We start from the raw sequence: 13,386 nt of genomic DNA on the forward strand, positions 1-13,386 counted from the left end.
TTGTGAGATTAATGAATGTGCTAATCTAGCACTTATTTACAGCAGCCTCAAAGTGGTACACAATATTTTTCTTGCTTCATTTTAAGGAAGCAGAAAAGCAAAAAGTCATGTTACTAGTCGTGAAGCAAACTTAGGAACACAAGCAACTGTATGCAAGTTCAGAAACTAATCTAGAGTAGTATTCACAACAACTGATAGTGTAACTGCTTTAAACAAAGTGTTCAAAAATAGACTTGATTATTTCAGTAATCACAAGACTAAAAACCATTCTTAGGCACTGATTCCCATCTATCAGGAATAAAATCCTGTTGTACATTTGAGCAGCAACAAAACCATGTCAAGAAACCAGACTCTTATTTGGTAATACGGATATAACAAGTTTTTAAATCTTTTGCCAAAGTAACTTGCTTCAAAATGCATTCCACCATGGATTCATCACTTATAAAAGCTGCAGCTCAAAAATAAAGGAAATAATTTACATCCTTCCAATGGCACTAGCAAGCAACCACTTGTATTCAGATGATGATTTTCATCTCAGAGTGAACTCCAGACTATAGAAAATGGGCTCAGCTTACACTAGAGGAGCACACAGGCCTAGAGGTCCTAGCAAGCACTGTAGGTTTGTAAAGTACATTGTCAGAGCTCCCTGGTACACAAGCTGCTACAACATTCCTTACTCAGGGGTAGAGGCAAAGGGGGAACAAACTCTTCACTGTGGCAAGAGAACAAAGGGGAGACCTGACTTTCAGCGTCTTTCCAGCTGCAACGGACAGGCTCTTGCTGCTGTGCAAGGACTGCAGAAGTGACGAGCTCAAGTGGGAGGGATGAGGAATCTGAACTTCCTATGACCTCACAGTGTGCACAGCTAAGATGGGCCTGTGCACAGTCCAGAGACATAAACACGGGTATCACTTCACACATCACTGAAGACTACGTATCTTACCAGGCTGGAAATACACCAGCACACAGCCATTTCAATAATCATCTGAGAACAGGATGTGACAACTATCAAACCAAGCTGAAAGTGAGGAGAACATTTATGGCAGATGAAATGTAATTATAAAAATTGAAATTCAGCCAGGAGATCAAATATTTGTGTCTTTATTTTCAAAGCTAGTAGTTCTGTTTCTGAAACCAGTAGTTTTTTGACTAACCTAATGATTGAGCTGTGGCTTTGACCTTCTTCAGAAAGCCCAGTAGTAAAAAATAAAAATAAAATAAAATAAATTAAAAAAAAAAAAATCCAAAATAGCTTTGTGCCATCATTCCAAGGGCGGGCAGAATAACCAAATTATACAGCAAATCTGTATTTAAGGAGGAACTTCTTCCACCAGCAAAGCATGGAATAGTACTACAGTATTATCACTCTAAGAAATTCTTGAGTGATCTGCCATATTGGCTTGAATGACCTACTTGTATTTTTATGACTCTTGAAACACAACTTTTTGGCAATTATGAGACATTATTTTTAAATATGCATATGGAAATCACCGAATCAGACAGTGGTCATCTCCCTCCATGTTCTATTCTGATATTCCCAGGTGACTCTCCCTAGAAGACTGTCAAAACAAACTATTTTTAAATTTGCACAGCAGAAGACATTCCCTAACTATTTTCAAGAATTCTTATATTTCACACTAAACAAAGATCAGACTCAAAAAAAAGCAACACCAAGACTACTTCAAAAATTGCCACAGCGCATCTCAGATGCGCCTCCAATTCCTTGAGAAAGAACATAGCAAGGAGTGTTAATCTCACTGTGTCACTTCTTATACTAACAGTTACCTGTACCCAATCTAAGAGAAGTTCTAGTAGAGTCAACATAGATCACAGAAAAGCAACAGCTTCAAGTTTTCAAACCCATAAAGGCATTTTTGTGCTTATTTTTAATTCATTTTTGTATCATTGCAATAAAATACTTCATGTTTTATTTCAGTAATCTGAGAATGAAACTTTTTCTCTTGGCGCTTAGCTGCTCCCCTATGACATGCACTCATTTTCCTGTTACAGGAAATACATTTGAATCAATTTAAAACTTAAATAAAAGGTCAAGGGGCAAAATCTTTGAGATTGACTTGATTTGTCTATCTTACGGTCTATCCCAAAATGGTAACCAACTCAGGTAAAAGAAAAAAAAAAAAACAAAAAAACCCCACTACTGACCAACATAGTTTCCACCATCAGCACTGTTACTGAAGTAGTAAATGTTAAGTTGGACTGTCATGGTTTAACCCCAGCTGGCAACTAAGTATGAGGAAGCCACTCACTCATTCCCCTACCCTCCTCCAAGGGATGGGGAGGAGAATCAGAAAAAAGAGCAACCACATTCTGGATTCACAGACTCAGCAGAGTTCTGGTTTATATACACGCATTATGGGACCTCTGCCTAGTGGTTCTAGAAAATCTACTGCAATAAAACACTAGGCTAATTTAAACAGAATATGAATTTTGTGCACAGTCCCCATCAACTAACTCCCTATTTTGCTGGGGTAAGCCATTCTTTGATTATTACTTAGAATAAGATGGAAAGATTGAGTGATGTTTTACAGCTCATTTAAGACTCTTTTTACCTGTGTGTGCCTCTTTTATCCAATGGACTGGTTCACCCTTAGAAAAAAAATTACTAAATTTTTGCTGAACACATCTAATTTAGAAAAACTCGGCTACATTTAAAAAAAATTAAAAACAAAAACAAAAACAAAAAAAAACCCCAAAAGCAAAAAACAAAGCCAAACCAAAACTACAAGATCTTTACTCTACAGCTGATAGCACAGCACACATAATCCAATTATTCCATTTTAACCTTCAACATCTAACATCTAACATGACTGAATTTTGGATAGAGCATATCATTACCAACATTGTTGAAAAAAATTATTAAAGAGGCAAACTGCCTACCAAGATACTAATTAAAGTGAGCAACTGATCAGCAGCAACATTTCTTACAAGGTGTATTTTTTTCAAATTTAAAATCCATACCAACCAGCTACAGAACACAACACCCAGGCTTTTCATCCTCTTAGAATCTGAGGCCAGAGAACAATTGTTGTCATTAAATCAATTGCTGTAGTCATGTTTAGAAGCAACTTACCTAGATAATTTATGATCAACTTACAGTAGATGTGCAAGAGCAATTCAAACAGGTATAGGACAATAACCAGAATATTCCAAAATAGGCTGCCTTCTCTCCCCATCCCAAAACCAACGTGTGGAAAAAATTAAAACAAAAAACCAACAAAAGCACCCCATATAACACCCTGTATTTGTGTTCAGCTGAAGTCTTAGATGGATTAATTCTCCAGGAATCAAACCCAGACAATTTAAAGAACTCAGGTAAAACCTTAAAACATTCTTTCAATTTAAGTCTGTACAAGCTTTTATTTTAAGGTGATCTCAGAAGACTGAATAAATACTACCGCCCCTCCTGCCCCTCCCCCCCTGAAGAAAAAAGTTCTTCATTCCTTACCTCATCATCTTTATACCAGGACAAGCTTTCTGCAGTTAGAACGAACCAGTATTCCTTGGATCCTCCTTTCATGATGCCAATATTGTTGATGGTCAGCCAGCCTTTCCGGATGACCTGTGCAGAGGTGCAGTCAGGCACAAGTTTAGTTCATTACTCACTTGACATAATTCTGCAGCTGCATTCATTAAGCAAAGACTTGCTAAGAACAAGTGCATTTTTTCAGTCTCTGGCAAATTCAAGAGTTTTTGCAGGTTCCTATCACTCAAAAAAAAAAAAAAACCCAAACCAAACAAACAAAAAAACAACCAACACAACCAAAAAACAACATTAACAAAGTGAATATAGTGCTTGCAGTCAAAAGCTTGGAAAAAGAGAGAAGACGCCTAAGTATTATTGCGTTGTACTTACAGCAAGTATGTGTGCATTAAGGATTGTGTAAAATTTAAGATATTTATTTGCTGTATAATAACACATTGTAAAAGTCCATACAAGTTCATATATACAAGTCTGCTCTAGTCCAATATTTAAGGTCATTTGCAAAGCTGGATACTAGAAAAAGCACCTAGATTCTGGCAAAGTGAGTGGCTTCTGGGATGCACTGGGAATTTTCAGAAGGGGTTGAATCAAGTGACAAACTGGAGAGGTCTTCTAAAGGTAATCTGAAATTAACATAGAAAGTGGTAAGGAGAAGTATACGAGAGCTGGTTTCTTCTCATACGGTAGAAGAGGAAAACAAAAGAAGGAAAAAAAACAAGCTAAGGTGGCAATAAAAATCAGGGGGAAAATGGGTAAAGCAGAACCTTGTAAAATAGATACAAGTCAAAGATGAAAAAAATAGATGGAACAGCATACCTATAAGCACTAAGGCCTGGAGGCTACATCATGCAAAGATAAAGAGGAACAAAGGAGAACTTAAGAGTAATGAGACAACTCCAGCGCTGAAGAAGAGAAAATGGTCATGAAAACTGGTCTATGGATCATACAGAAGCTTTCAATTTTATTGGATCATTTATTGTTTTCCAGTATAAGAAAGTAAGCTTTCTTTCCTATCATACTCTGAGCAAGACAACAGAACTCTCTCAAACACACAGATGCAGGGAACCTCACCCATTCTGTTTCTCCCCACAGCTACACTCTTTACTTGCCTAGGGAGTATTAAAATAGAAAGAAATGCTCAAAAAAGCTCTTTAGAACTCCCTCAACAAGTCCCACAAGCATGAACTTAGAAGATCAAACATGAATTTCCTTTTGCTTTTAGAGAAATATGCAAGACCTTCCTCTCGTAAGATTTTACGAGTCTAGTAACTCCAGTATCAACAAATAACCAGAGAAAAACATTGCTCAATATCTATTCCTCATCATCTGTAAGAGTTTCAGAATCATAACTCACGGCCATTCAGCATGCATATTCATGTAAGCTCCCCCAAAAATCCAGCTTTGGTATTGCACAGAGCAAGGGTTTAAATTACACCTAACAACTAAACCAAAGAAAGAGATCAGAAGCTGCAACTGAAAAGCTGACAAAAGTATTGGTAACGCACATAATCCAAGAGCATCAATTTAATTTTGAATAAGATGATCATGTTTTCCCCATTCACTACTAATCAGACCAGCAATGTAAGAAAACCACTAAAGATCCAAAAACAGTCTACAGGTTTTCTGCCTGTAAGAAAATCACTAAGAAAGCATTGACTGGGTTCTGAAGAGTCAGTAAGCTATGAAAGAACTGGACAGAACTTCCACAGAGAGACTCAAAGTTATAGTACAAGCAGAGTGAATGCAATAGCCTGTATCACAAAGGTTTCTGCAGAAGTTTGTCATTATTTCTGATATTCATGTTCATTGTTGGGGAGGAGGAGGGAAGTAGAGAGAGGACATTATTGAGTACAAATAGACATGGAATGCTTGTTTGAGTGCAAGCTGAGGGAAACATACTGATATGAACTTGATTACACATCAAAACCTCATTTTATTTTACGATGTTTACTGAAGTAAACTTTTAACAAAAAGAAAAAAGAAACATGTATATATAGCCAGTGTATTGGCCTTCAGGCAGCTGCCACGGAACAAGTTGTGGAACCAAGGTAATGACTTTTTCCCTCCCGCCCTGCACTAAACTATGCAAATGCAAATGTAAGAGATTTGAAGGGGGAGAGGGGGGAATCAAGGAAATTAAGGTTCCACAACCATTTGAACATAGCTCTGCATCAACGTAAGCTATATTTGTACAGCAGACTAAATACTTTACAGCAAATGTGTGAAGGTGTTTGTTCCCATGTTATAAAGAAATTGAAATAAGAGGCTGTGTTTGTGTGAGAGGCTACTGTTGAACCATGCTCTCTGCAACTGAAAATGCTGTGAATGTGAAGATGCTCCCTTATAAAGCACATCTCCACAGGAAGAACTGGCAGTAGGGCCAACATAGTACTGAAAATGGTTTGGACACACATCTTACAGAAGGTAAAAAAATCTGAAGACAGACTTTTCACAGTGGGGATGAAGAGGCGGTTTCTAGAAGCAAACCAGTAAGGAACACCTGAGTAACATATTCAAGAACCTTGCAAGTGATGAGCACTTAAAAAGGAATGGAAGTAGGACACTTATTCCATCCAGTGCTCCCCCTCACCATTACCACACGTTTTGTAGCATGTTAATAAAAGTCAAGTATTCTCAGTTTGAGAGGAGTGCATTTGTGGCAGAGGTCTCAGAACAGACCAAGCCATGGTTTTAAAGTCTAAACTATACAAGCCATTTAAGAAGTAATGAAACTTTTAATACTTCTAATGTAAGAACTGCATTAGTGCATAGCTCTAAAATACTGTCTTGCTCCAGTCCAACACATCTCCCCAAAGATACATAATCATTGCTGGGTGTGGACAGAAATAAGCCAACTTGCTAATACAAACATTGGTCACTGTCTTGTACAGAAAGGAATTCGCCAGTTGTTTCCTCAAAAATCCTGCGTGCTGAGGATTAGAACCAGCTGTCATTCCCACACAACACTGCATGAAAAGCAGGGCACCAAACTATGGTAATATCTTGTTTTTCATGTACAAATTCCTAGACCTGTTTATCTACACCCCTCTGAGAAAACAGGGTACTATGTTCTCTCAAATATCCTGGACACTATGACAGATCTCAATTACCCAAAATACTCAGAAGCAGTTCCAGTGGACATCAAGAAAGAAGATGAGCTTAAGCCTCCTGCTCTTCCAATTTAATTGTTCCTGTTTCCCAAGCATATTTTGTTAACTACAGAAAGTTACACTTTCAAAATACTCAGTACCAGTGTTGGGATCAGGGGGGGAGTCAGATCAAGGTGTAAATGCAAACAAACTGAGATTAAGCAACATAGTTTTATTTTCTGGGGAAGGTGAATTACACCTTAGACTCCAGCCAACTTCTCAAATAACTCAAGCTATATTTTATAAAAAAATTGACCTTCCATGGGCAATAAGCAAAGATTTTTCTAAGAGACTTCTGAAATTAAAAGATTTCTGATGGGGGGTGGTTGTTTTGTTGTGGTTTTCTGGGGGTTTTTTTGGGTTTGTTTTTTTTTTAACTATTGCATTACCTATGTTGTACAGCACTTCAGCTTGAAATATAATCAAAGTAGTGTGTTTCATTATTGTTTTCACTAGTTCATATTCTGGTTGGTTTGGATTTAAGAGATCCATTTCAACATTTTCTATCATATTTCTAAATGTCACTCTGCACAAACCGGATATTAGCAACATGATTTATGCACTTCAGAAAGTGAAATATATATGCACTGCCAGAAGCTAGTGAAGACAGTATTCTGACCGGTAGCTGGACTCCGTGTACAGGATGAACAAGAGATGACACAGTTCCTTCCTTCAGGGTACTGATACCTAATCTGGGTGTCTGAAAAATGAAACTTAGAGGGTACAAATGCACATGAACAAGCCAGAAGGAAGTCATATTCTGATAGTTCAGCTGCACAAGACTCAAATTGTGTCTGTTGTTCTTATTCTCCACCACTTCACAGATAAACAGGAAAGCAGGATTTGACATAAGTGCATTTTATGTATTGCTGCATGACTAATTCCATTAATAGGTATTTGTAAAAGAATTACATTAGAGAATCAAATTAAAAGTAGTATTTAAAAGATGATTTCAAGAAAAGAAAGAGATAAGTGAAATTGACTGGATAGGCAGAACGATAAGTGTGAAAATCATGAGACTGGCTACTTCCACAATAAAGGCAGCAGCATTTGTTGAGCTAACATAACTTTCTATTTAAGTTGTATTACGTAACTCCATAGAAATAATTTTGAACACCCAACTTGCAGCACTACTATCTTCTAATCACTGTCATAACAACTTGTGTTACCGAATAGTAAGCACATTGAGAGAATAAAAAAAATGCACAAACTACTCTATGAGGCATCCTCACAAGCTATTGGTTGTTTAGATTCATTTATTAAGATTCTTGCTCTTTATAGGCTAAAAAGGAACAACAGATTAGAAGAGAAACCTAATACACTATTTAACTTTAATTTGCCAAAGGTCAGAGCACAACCTAGACTGTGATATTGCCTCCCCCAAAAATCACTGCACAATATATTGCGTAACTTAAAAATGACGACAGTGACTTAAGTCCTAAAAACATGTCTACTTTAAAGAAAAATAGTCTTCACTGAAGCAAAGCACTTGGTAGTGAAAAACTGAAACAAGCTTCCAAATGTAGTTAAACAAAGATTAAGGTGATCAAGTCAATCATGAAGGAATCTTAACCTAAAATATAAGTATAGTTAAAGGCCATTTAAAGGAACAATGCTTCTCTAATCTTGATAAGGTGAAAATTCAACAGCAGCATGTCTCATTTAAGGATATTTCAAAATTTACCATCATGTGGTTGTCCGTGGGCACCACCTCTTTTACAGAAACACTTTCATTTCTTAACAAATCAGCCTTCTCATGATTTTTCATGACCAAGGCACAAGTTTCCATTTCCACCTACTTGCTAAAAAAAAAAAAAAATAAAAAAAAAAATAAAAAAAAAATAAAAAAAAATCTGTTCACACAATTTTCCTGGGTCATGCAACATACCAGGATTTAAGTGTATCTGAAGAAAAGAAGCAGTAAAGTATTCTACAAAGCAGGACTAAAAAAAAAAAAAAAAAAAATAAAAAGAAAAGAAAAAGGGTTACTAAGGAAAAAGTTATTAGCACTACAGTTTAGGCCAACTGATGGGGTCTGAATGCTACTTGTGTCCAGAACAAGTGAATCAGATTGCTGGCATAACATTGTAGAAGAGGCAGATCAAAGACTTCAAATCCAAATCTCCAAATAACTTGGACGGTGACTCGAAACTCTTAATTCAGATTAAGCCCTTTCTCCAATTTCAGGGGCTACTTCAGATTTTGCCACAGAAATAAAACACAAAACAGAATTTCATATAAATTTTATATATTTCTCTGTAATTTGAGTATCTTGCATTCTCACATAGAGAGTATCAATTGGGCACATGGAGCAATGACACCTTCATCTTCAAAAGTTTATCACAATGAGGAGCTTTAAACACAATTTCAGTCATCAAAACAAACGTCAACACACAAAATATAGTTAAGAGTGTGTCAGCTTTCAGGAAGCAGATCTTGCTAGCATGCTGTGTAAAAACAAGCATTACACTGATTATTTCAAGCAAATTAGGAGACAGACTAACCTGTGGCTTAAAAAGAAACTTTGTGGAGTCAGGTCAAAACCTCAGGCGGTAGCAAAGAAAAGACAAACAAAAAAGGCCAAAGATTAAGCGTGAGAGGATAAATTAGTAGAGGAAAAAGAAGCAAGAACATGTTAAGAGGAACTGGCATTACACTTCTTCCAAAAATGCAATATTGCTGCACTCATCTGATTTCTGAGACACACAAACAGTTAATGGTTATCTGCATCATTCCAGTTTAAGGCAAGCGACAAAAAAAGGAAAGCAATGGATTGCAAATGAGCATCCCACTATTTTGGGAAAACAATGACCTTGATCTCCCAAGAGATTCAATTCAAGTGCTACTGAAATCAATGCTGCCTTGGCCTTTCTCCTTTATTGAAATTAAGTTTAGTTTAAGTTTGCTTGAAGTTATAACTAACATAATTTGATGATGTGGCAACAAACTGGAAAATATGTATTTTCATCATGGATACTACCAAAGAATGCACATGATAGAGATTTACTTCTTACACCTAACCATCAGTGAATCAAAAGTAATTTGTTATAAAATTAACTACTGTTTAGACAATTAATTCTAATTAGTAATATTAAAGACATTCACATATTTATTTACTCATGAAATGGAAGGGTTAGAAAAGAGTCCACCCATGACATATTGATCCTCCTGGTGCTATGAAAAGAACGCTAAAAAGACTTTATATATTCCTAAGTTTATTAATAAACTTGCTTATTCTATCAGAAGCAATTCCTTTACATAAACAAAATACCAACATCAGTACCTGTACCCATAAACAGCACATTCATTTATGCAAGAGCTAATGTTTCCTTTTGGTTACCAGACACTTATTTGCCCACCTTTCAAGAAGAGGTTTACTATGAATAGAGGCACTTATATCAGACAAAAACTTCTTTCTAGTTAAATAATAAACAGGAATTAGTTTGTTTAGTTTGAGAAACTCAGTACATTATAAAAATATTAAATTTTTACAAAGTTTTTCTACAACATTTTAAGTTATATTAAGTTCATACTTGTAACAGCAGATTAGTAGCAGTTAAGTGATGAACTGCAATTATACTTTGTTGAGGAAGTGTTACAGACAAGGCAGTTTAAGATTAAATAGTTAGGTAGCAAGTATTCACCAAACCAATGAGTTAGAGACAAACTTTGCCCTCTGAGAAGCTAAATGGAAAAGCAACAATAAAGCTTACAGAACTTAGCTCGTACAATTTGCCTTGAAGGCGGTAGATTGGTTCCCTGAAATAGCAAATTGCAGAAATGAAGTTTTATTTCAGAAACATTTTCTCATTCTTTTCAACTCCAAACAATTAACTTTCAAACATCTGTTTATTATCTTTAAAATAAAAGGTTCAGCAAAGTCCATTATGCCATAAATAATCAAGTTTCAACATTTAAAATGCCAAGCTTTTTCTGCACTTCTTTAGAGAGGGAATATTCACTTAATTAAAAAAAAATCATTCATTTTATTTGTGTTTTTTTGAAGAGTCTGATGATTAGTTGATGTTCCTGTTATGGGACACTCCAGAGTGATGACAGTTGTTCTGTTTGACACATGTTCCGGTACAGCTAGATAAGAAGGAAGTCTCTCCTCAGAGGGGAGGGACTAGTCTTTAAGCCATTTCAGTGTTTAGACCCTTCAACTTTTTCATTTTAGTCCAAACCATATATTACATAAAAAGTGCCAGTCATGCTGGTCAGGCTGTGGAGGACCACCACATCCAAGAAGCTGATGGATTATTTTGAATAACATCTCAAAAATAACTAGCAATTTCTTGGTAGAAGGAAGAGGTTGGATTTCTATCCCCCAAAAAGCTGAGTAAATTTTAAAAAAATGCTAGAACTCTCATCTACAGCAGCAGAATAGGAGACTTTCTGCAATGTCAGGTTTATCACCTGAGGGATCTAAATTCAGTGGTCATATTTGAAAACCTTGACCTTCCACCCCGTCAGCATTGTTTGAACAAATTGCACATGAAAACATCAGGAAGATGTTCAATGCCAGTAATTATTTATACAAAATGTCATTGTCTTATTTTTCCTAGAATGTTAGCTCCTTTTAAAGTATGCAGTAATTCCATAGAATTTTCCTTCTGTTTAAGACTTTGCAAAACCCTCAAAGTGAGCAGAAACCGAAGTTGTAGCATTTTCATTATTTTCATCTCATATAGAAAAGAGGACTGATCCTGTGAAGTACTGAGCACTGCTGGCCCACACAAAAGCAAAGAAAGAAGCAAAGCTCAGGAGCACTTAACATGTTACAGAATCAATCCCATATTCTTATATGATAAAAAGAAAGAAACAACTAATTTCAGTAATGAATAATGATAATTAGAGACAACCAACCAATTATTCTTTATTTACTTTGAGAAAGGCCTATGAATCATAGTCAAAATCTTTGTGAAGTCAACTGAAAGCTTTCAGAAGAGGTGAAGGCAAATTCGCTTTTGCTTGATGTCCCTTCACTGCTATTAAGCTGTGAACACGTAAGAACAAGTAAAATAATCATCAGAAAGCACACACAAGCAAGTACTCACCAGCACTTTGGATTCTGAAATTCAGAAATTTGCAGTTAATGACAAAATACATTTATGTGTAACATGGAAGATTCAATGCACTAAATGGCATGGGAGGAGAAACACTAACCAGCAGCGTGAGCAGCAGCAGAAATATTAAGCAGTAAACAATGATAACAATGAAAGTCAGGTGGCTCTGAAAAATTCAGTAAAACAAGGCAGTGATTTGATGACACATTTTATGTTTGAAGCGTATGTTTAAAAAGGTGAATGATACACTTACAACAAATTAACACAGCCAAAAAAACCAAACAGCTTGGATTAACTTGCACATGCCATTATCCATTCTCTGTTAGGTGCCTACCTGATTTCCCACTGCACTTTTGTTAACCTGACTGCTTCTTTGTTGGGCACTAAGGGAAGCAGAGGAAAAGAGTTATACTGAAGAAACTCAAACTAAACCAGTTCCTGAGGAACAGAATTTAGCAATAACAGTTACTTCTGATTCCAGCACAGAAAGCTAGGACAACATAGAAACACAGCAAAATTGTTGCATATATATGCATATTTCAACTACTTTTTCTTACAGCATAGGAATGTCTGCTTACATCTGCCTGCTCAGGACAAAACAGACATGCACAGCAAACAGTTCCTACTAATCGTCTCCTTTGCAACATCATCCTACTTGGATTGGTAAAGGTTACTAAAAGCACAGAGAGAAATTGTGGCTCATATGCTTAACTTTGGAAATGTTAGCCTCTATAAATATCCAAAAGAGACAAAAAAGCAAGCCGTTTCTTTTACTTAGCGCAATACAACAAAATCTTCCCCTGCTGGAGGCTCCTTAATAGCTTTGTCTTGATGGTTTGTTTTGGGTATTATTCTAATATTTATATGCACCTTGAGGGTGTGAATATAACCATGGATGAAGCTGTCATAAAGCTGGTTCAAAAAGCTGGAATTGTATAGAACAAAACATATTTGAAATTAAACCATATTTAAAAGTATTTTGCTCAATTCTCAAACTCTGGTAATCCCAGTTCCTGAAACGAAACACACTCCTGTCTCAAGAACATACTAGTTGCCACCAATTCTAAAAGCATTTGCATTATGTGGCGGATTGTAAGTGTTAGGCCACAACATTAAAATACTGCTTGACAGTGGAAGAAAATCATTCAGAAAGCAGGCTTTGGCTACTCAACCACCAGAGTGGCCACTGGTGCCAGAAAGTTTTGTTTGGATTAGATTATACCATTTCACCAGGCACTGATTAACTTAAGAAAAAAGCATACATATTAATCAGCTACAAACACTACTCTGAAAGAGTAAGGAAGATGTCTTTGGATCACAGCCTACAGGCCAATCCTGCAACTGCTTTGTGTACAACTGCTCTTCCAAAGAATTGCTGAAGCACCAGACTCCGCCCTGTCCCAATTCTGATCCTGCCCTGCTGACCATACTTTATCAAACCAGCAGTCCATATGCTGTCCACAGGAAAATCCACAAGAATGTTTATTCCATATGCCTATTCACTGGGTTTAGCTCTCAATCATCCAGGCTTTTTGGCCAAATAACACTGCATGCCTTCTGGTGCATCGTCCCAAGTTCCACAAGTTTTGGTGCATAAATTATGACTAAATAACACGCACACAGAAAACACAGCACTAATCTCTCACCAATTCCAATCTGTTCCTTAAAA

General features: G+C 36.4%; 1 protein-coding gene across 1 annotated transcript in view; it reads right to left on the reverse strand.

Moving 5' to 3' along the window:
- The window catches only part of DNM3 (dynamin 3), a gene marked incomplete at both ends in the record, with an annotated part of 132,383 nt that overhangs the window by 101,599 nt on the left and 17,398 nt on the right, over positions 1-13,386 (reverse strand). The window contains 3 exons of the mRNA XM_010024630.1: positions 3,467-3,580; positions 10,381-10,410; positions 12,052-12,100. Of these exons, the coding sequence (XP_010022932.1) occupies positions 3,467-3,580; positions 10,381-10,410; positions 12,052-12,100 (193 nt within the window). The remainder of the gene's footprint in view (positions 1-3,466; positions 3,581-10,380; positions 10,411-12,051; positions 12,101-13,386) is intronic.

This window comes from Nestor notabilis, unplaced genomic scaffold (genome assembly GCF_000696875.1).
Source record: "Nestor notabilis isolate BGI_N333 unplaced genomic scaffold, ASM69687v1 scaffold14681, whole genome shotgun sequence".
Classification (NCBI taxonomy): Eukaryota; Metazoa; Chordata; class Aves; order Psittaciformes; family Psittacidae; genus Nestor; species Nestor notabilis.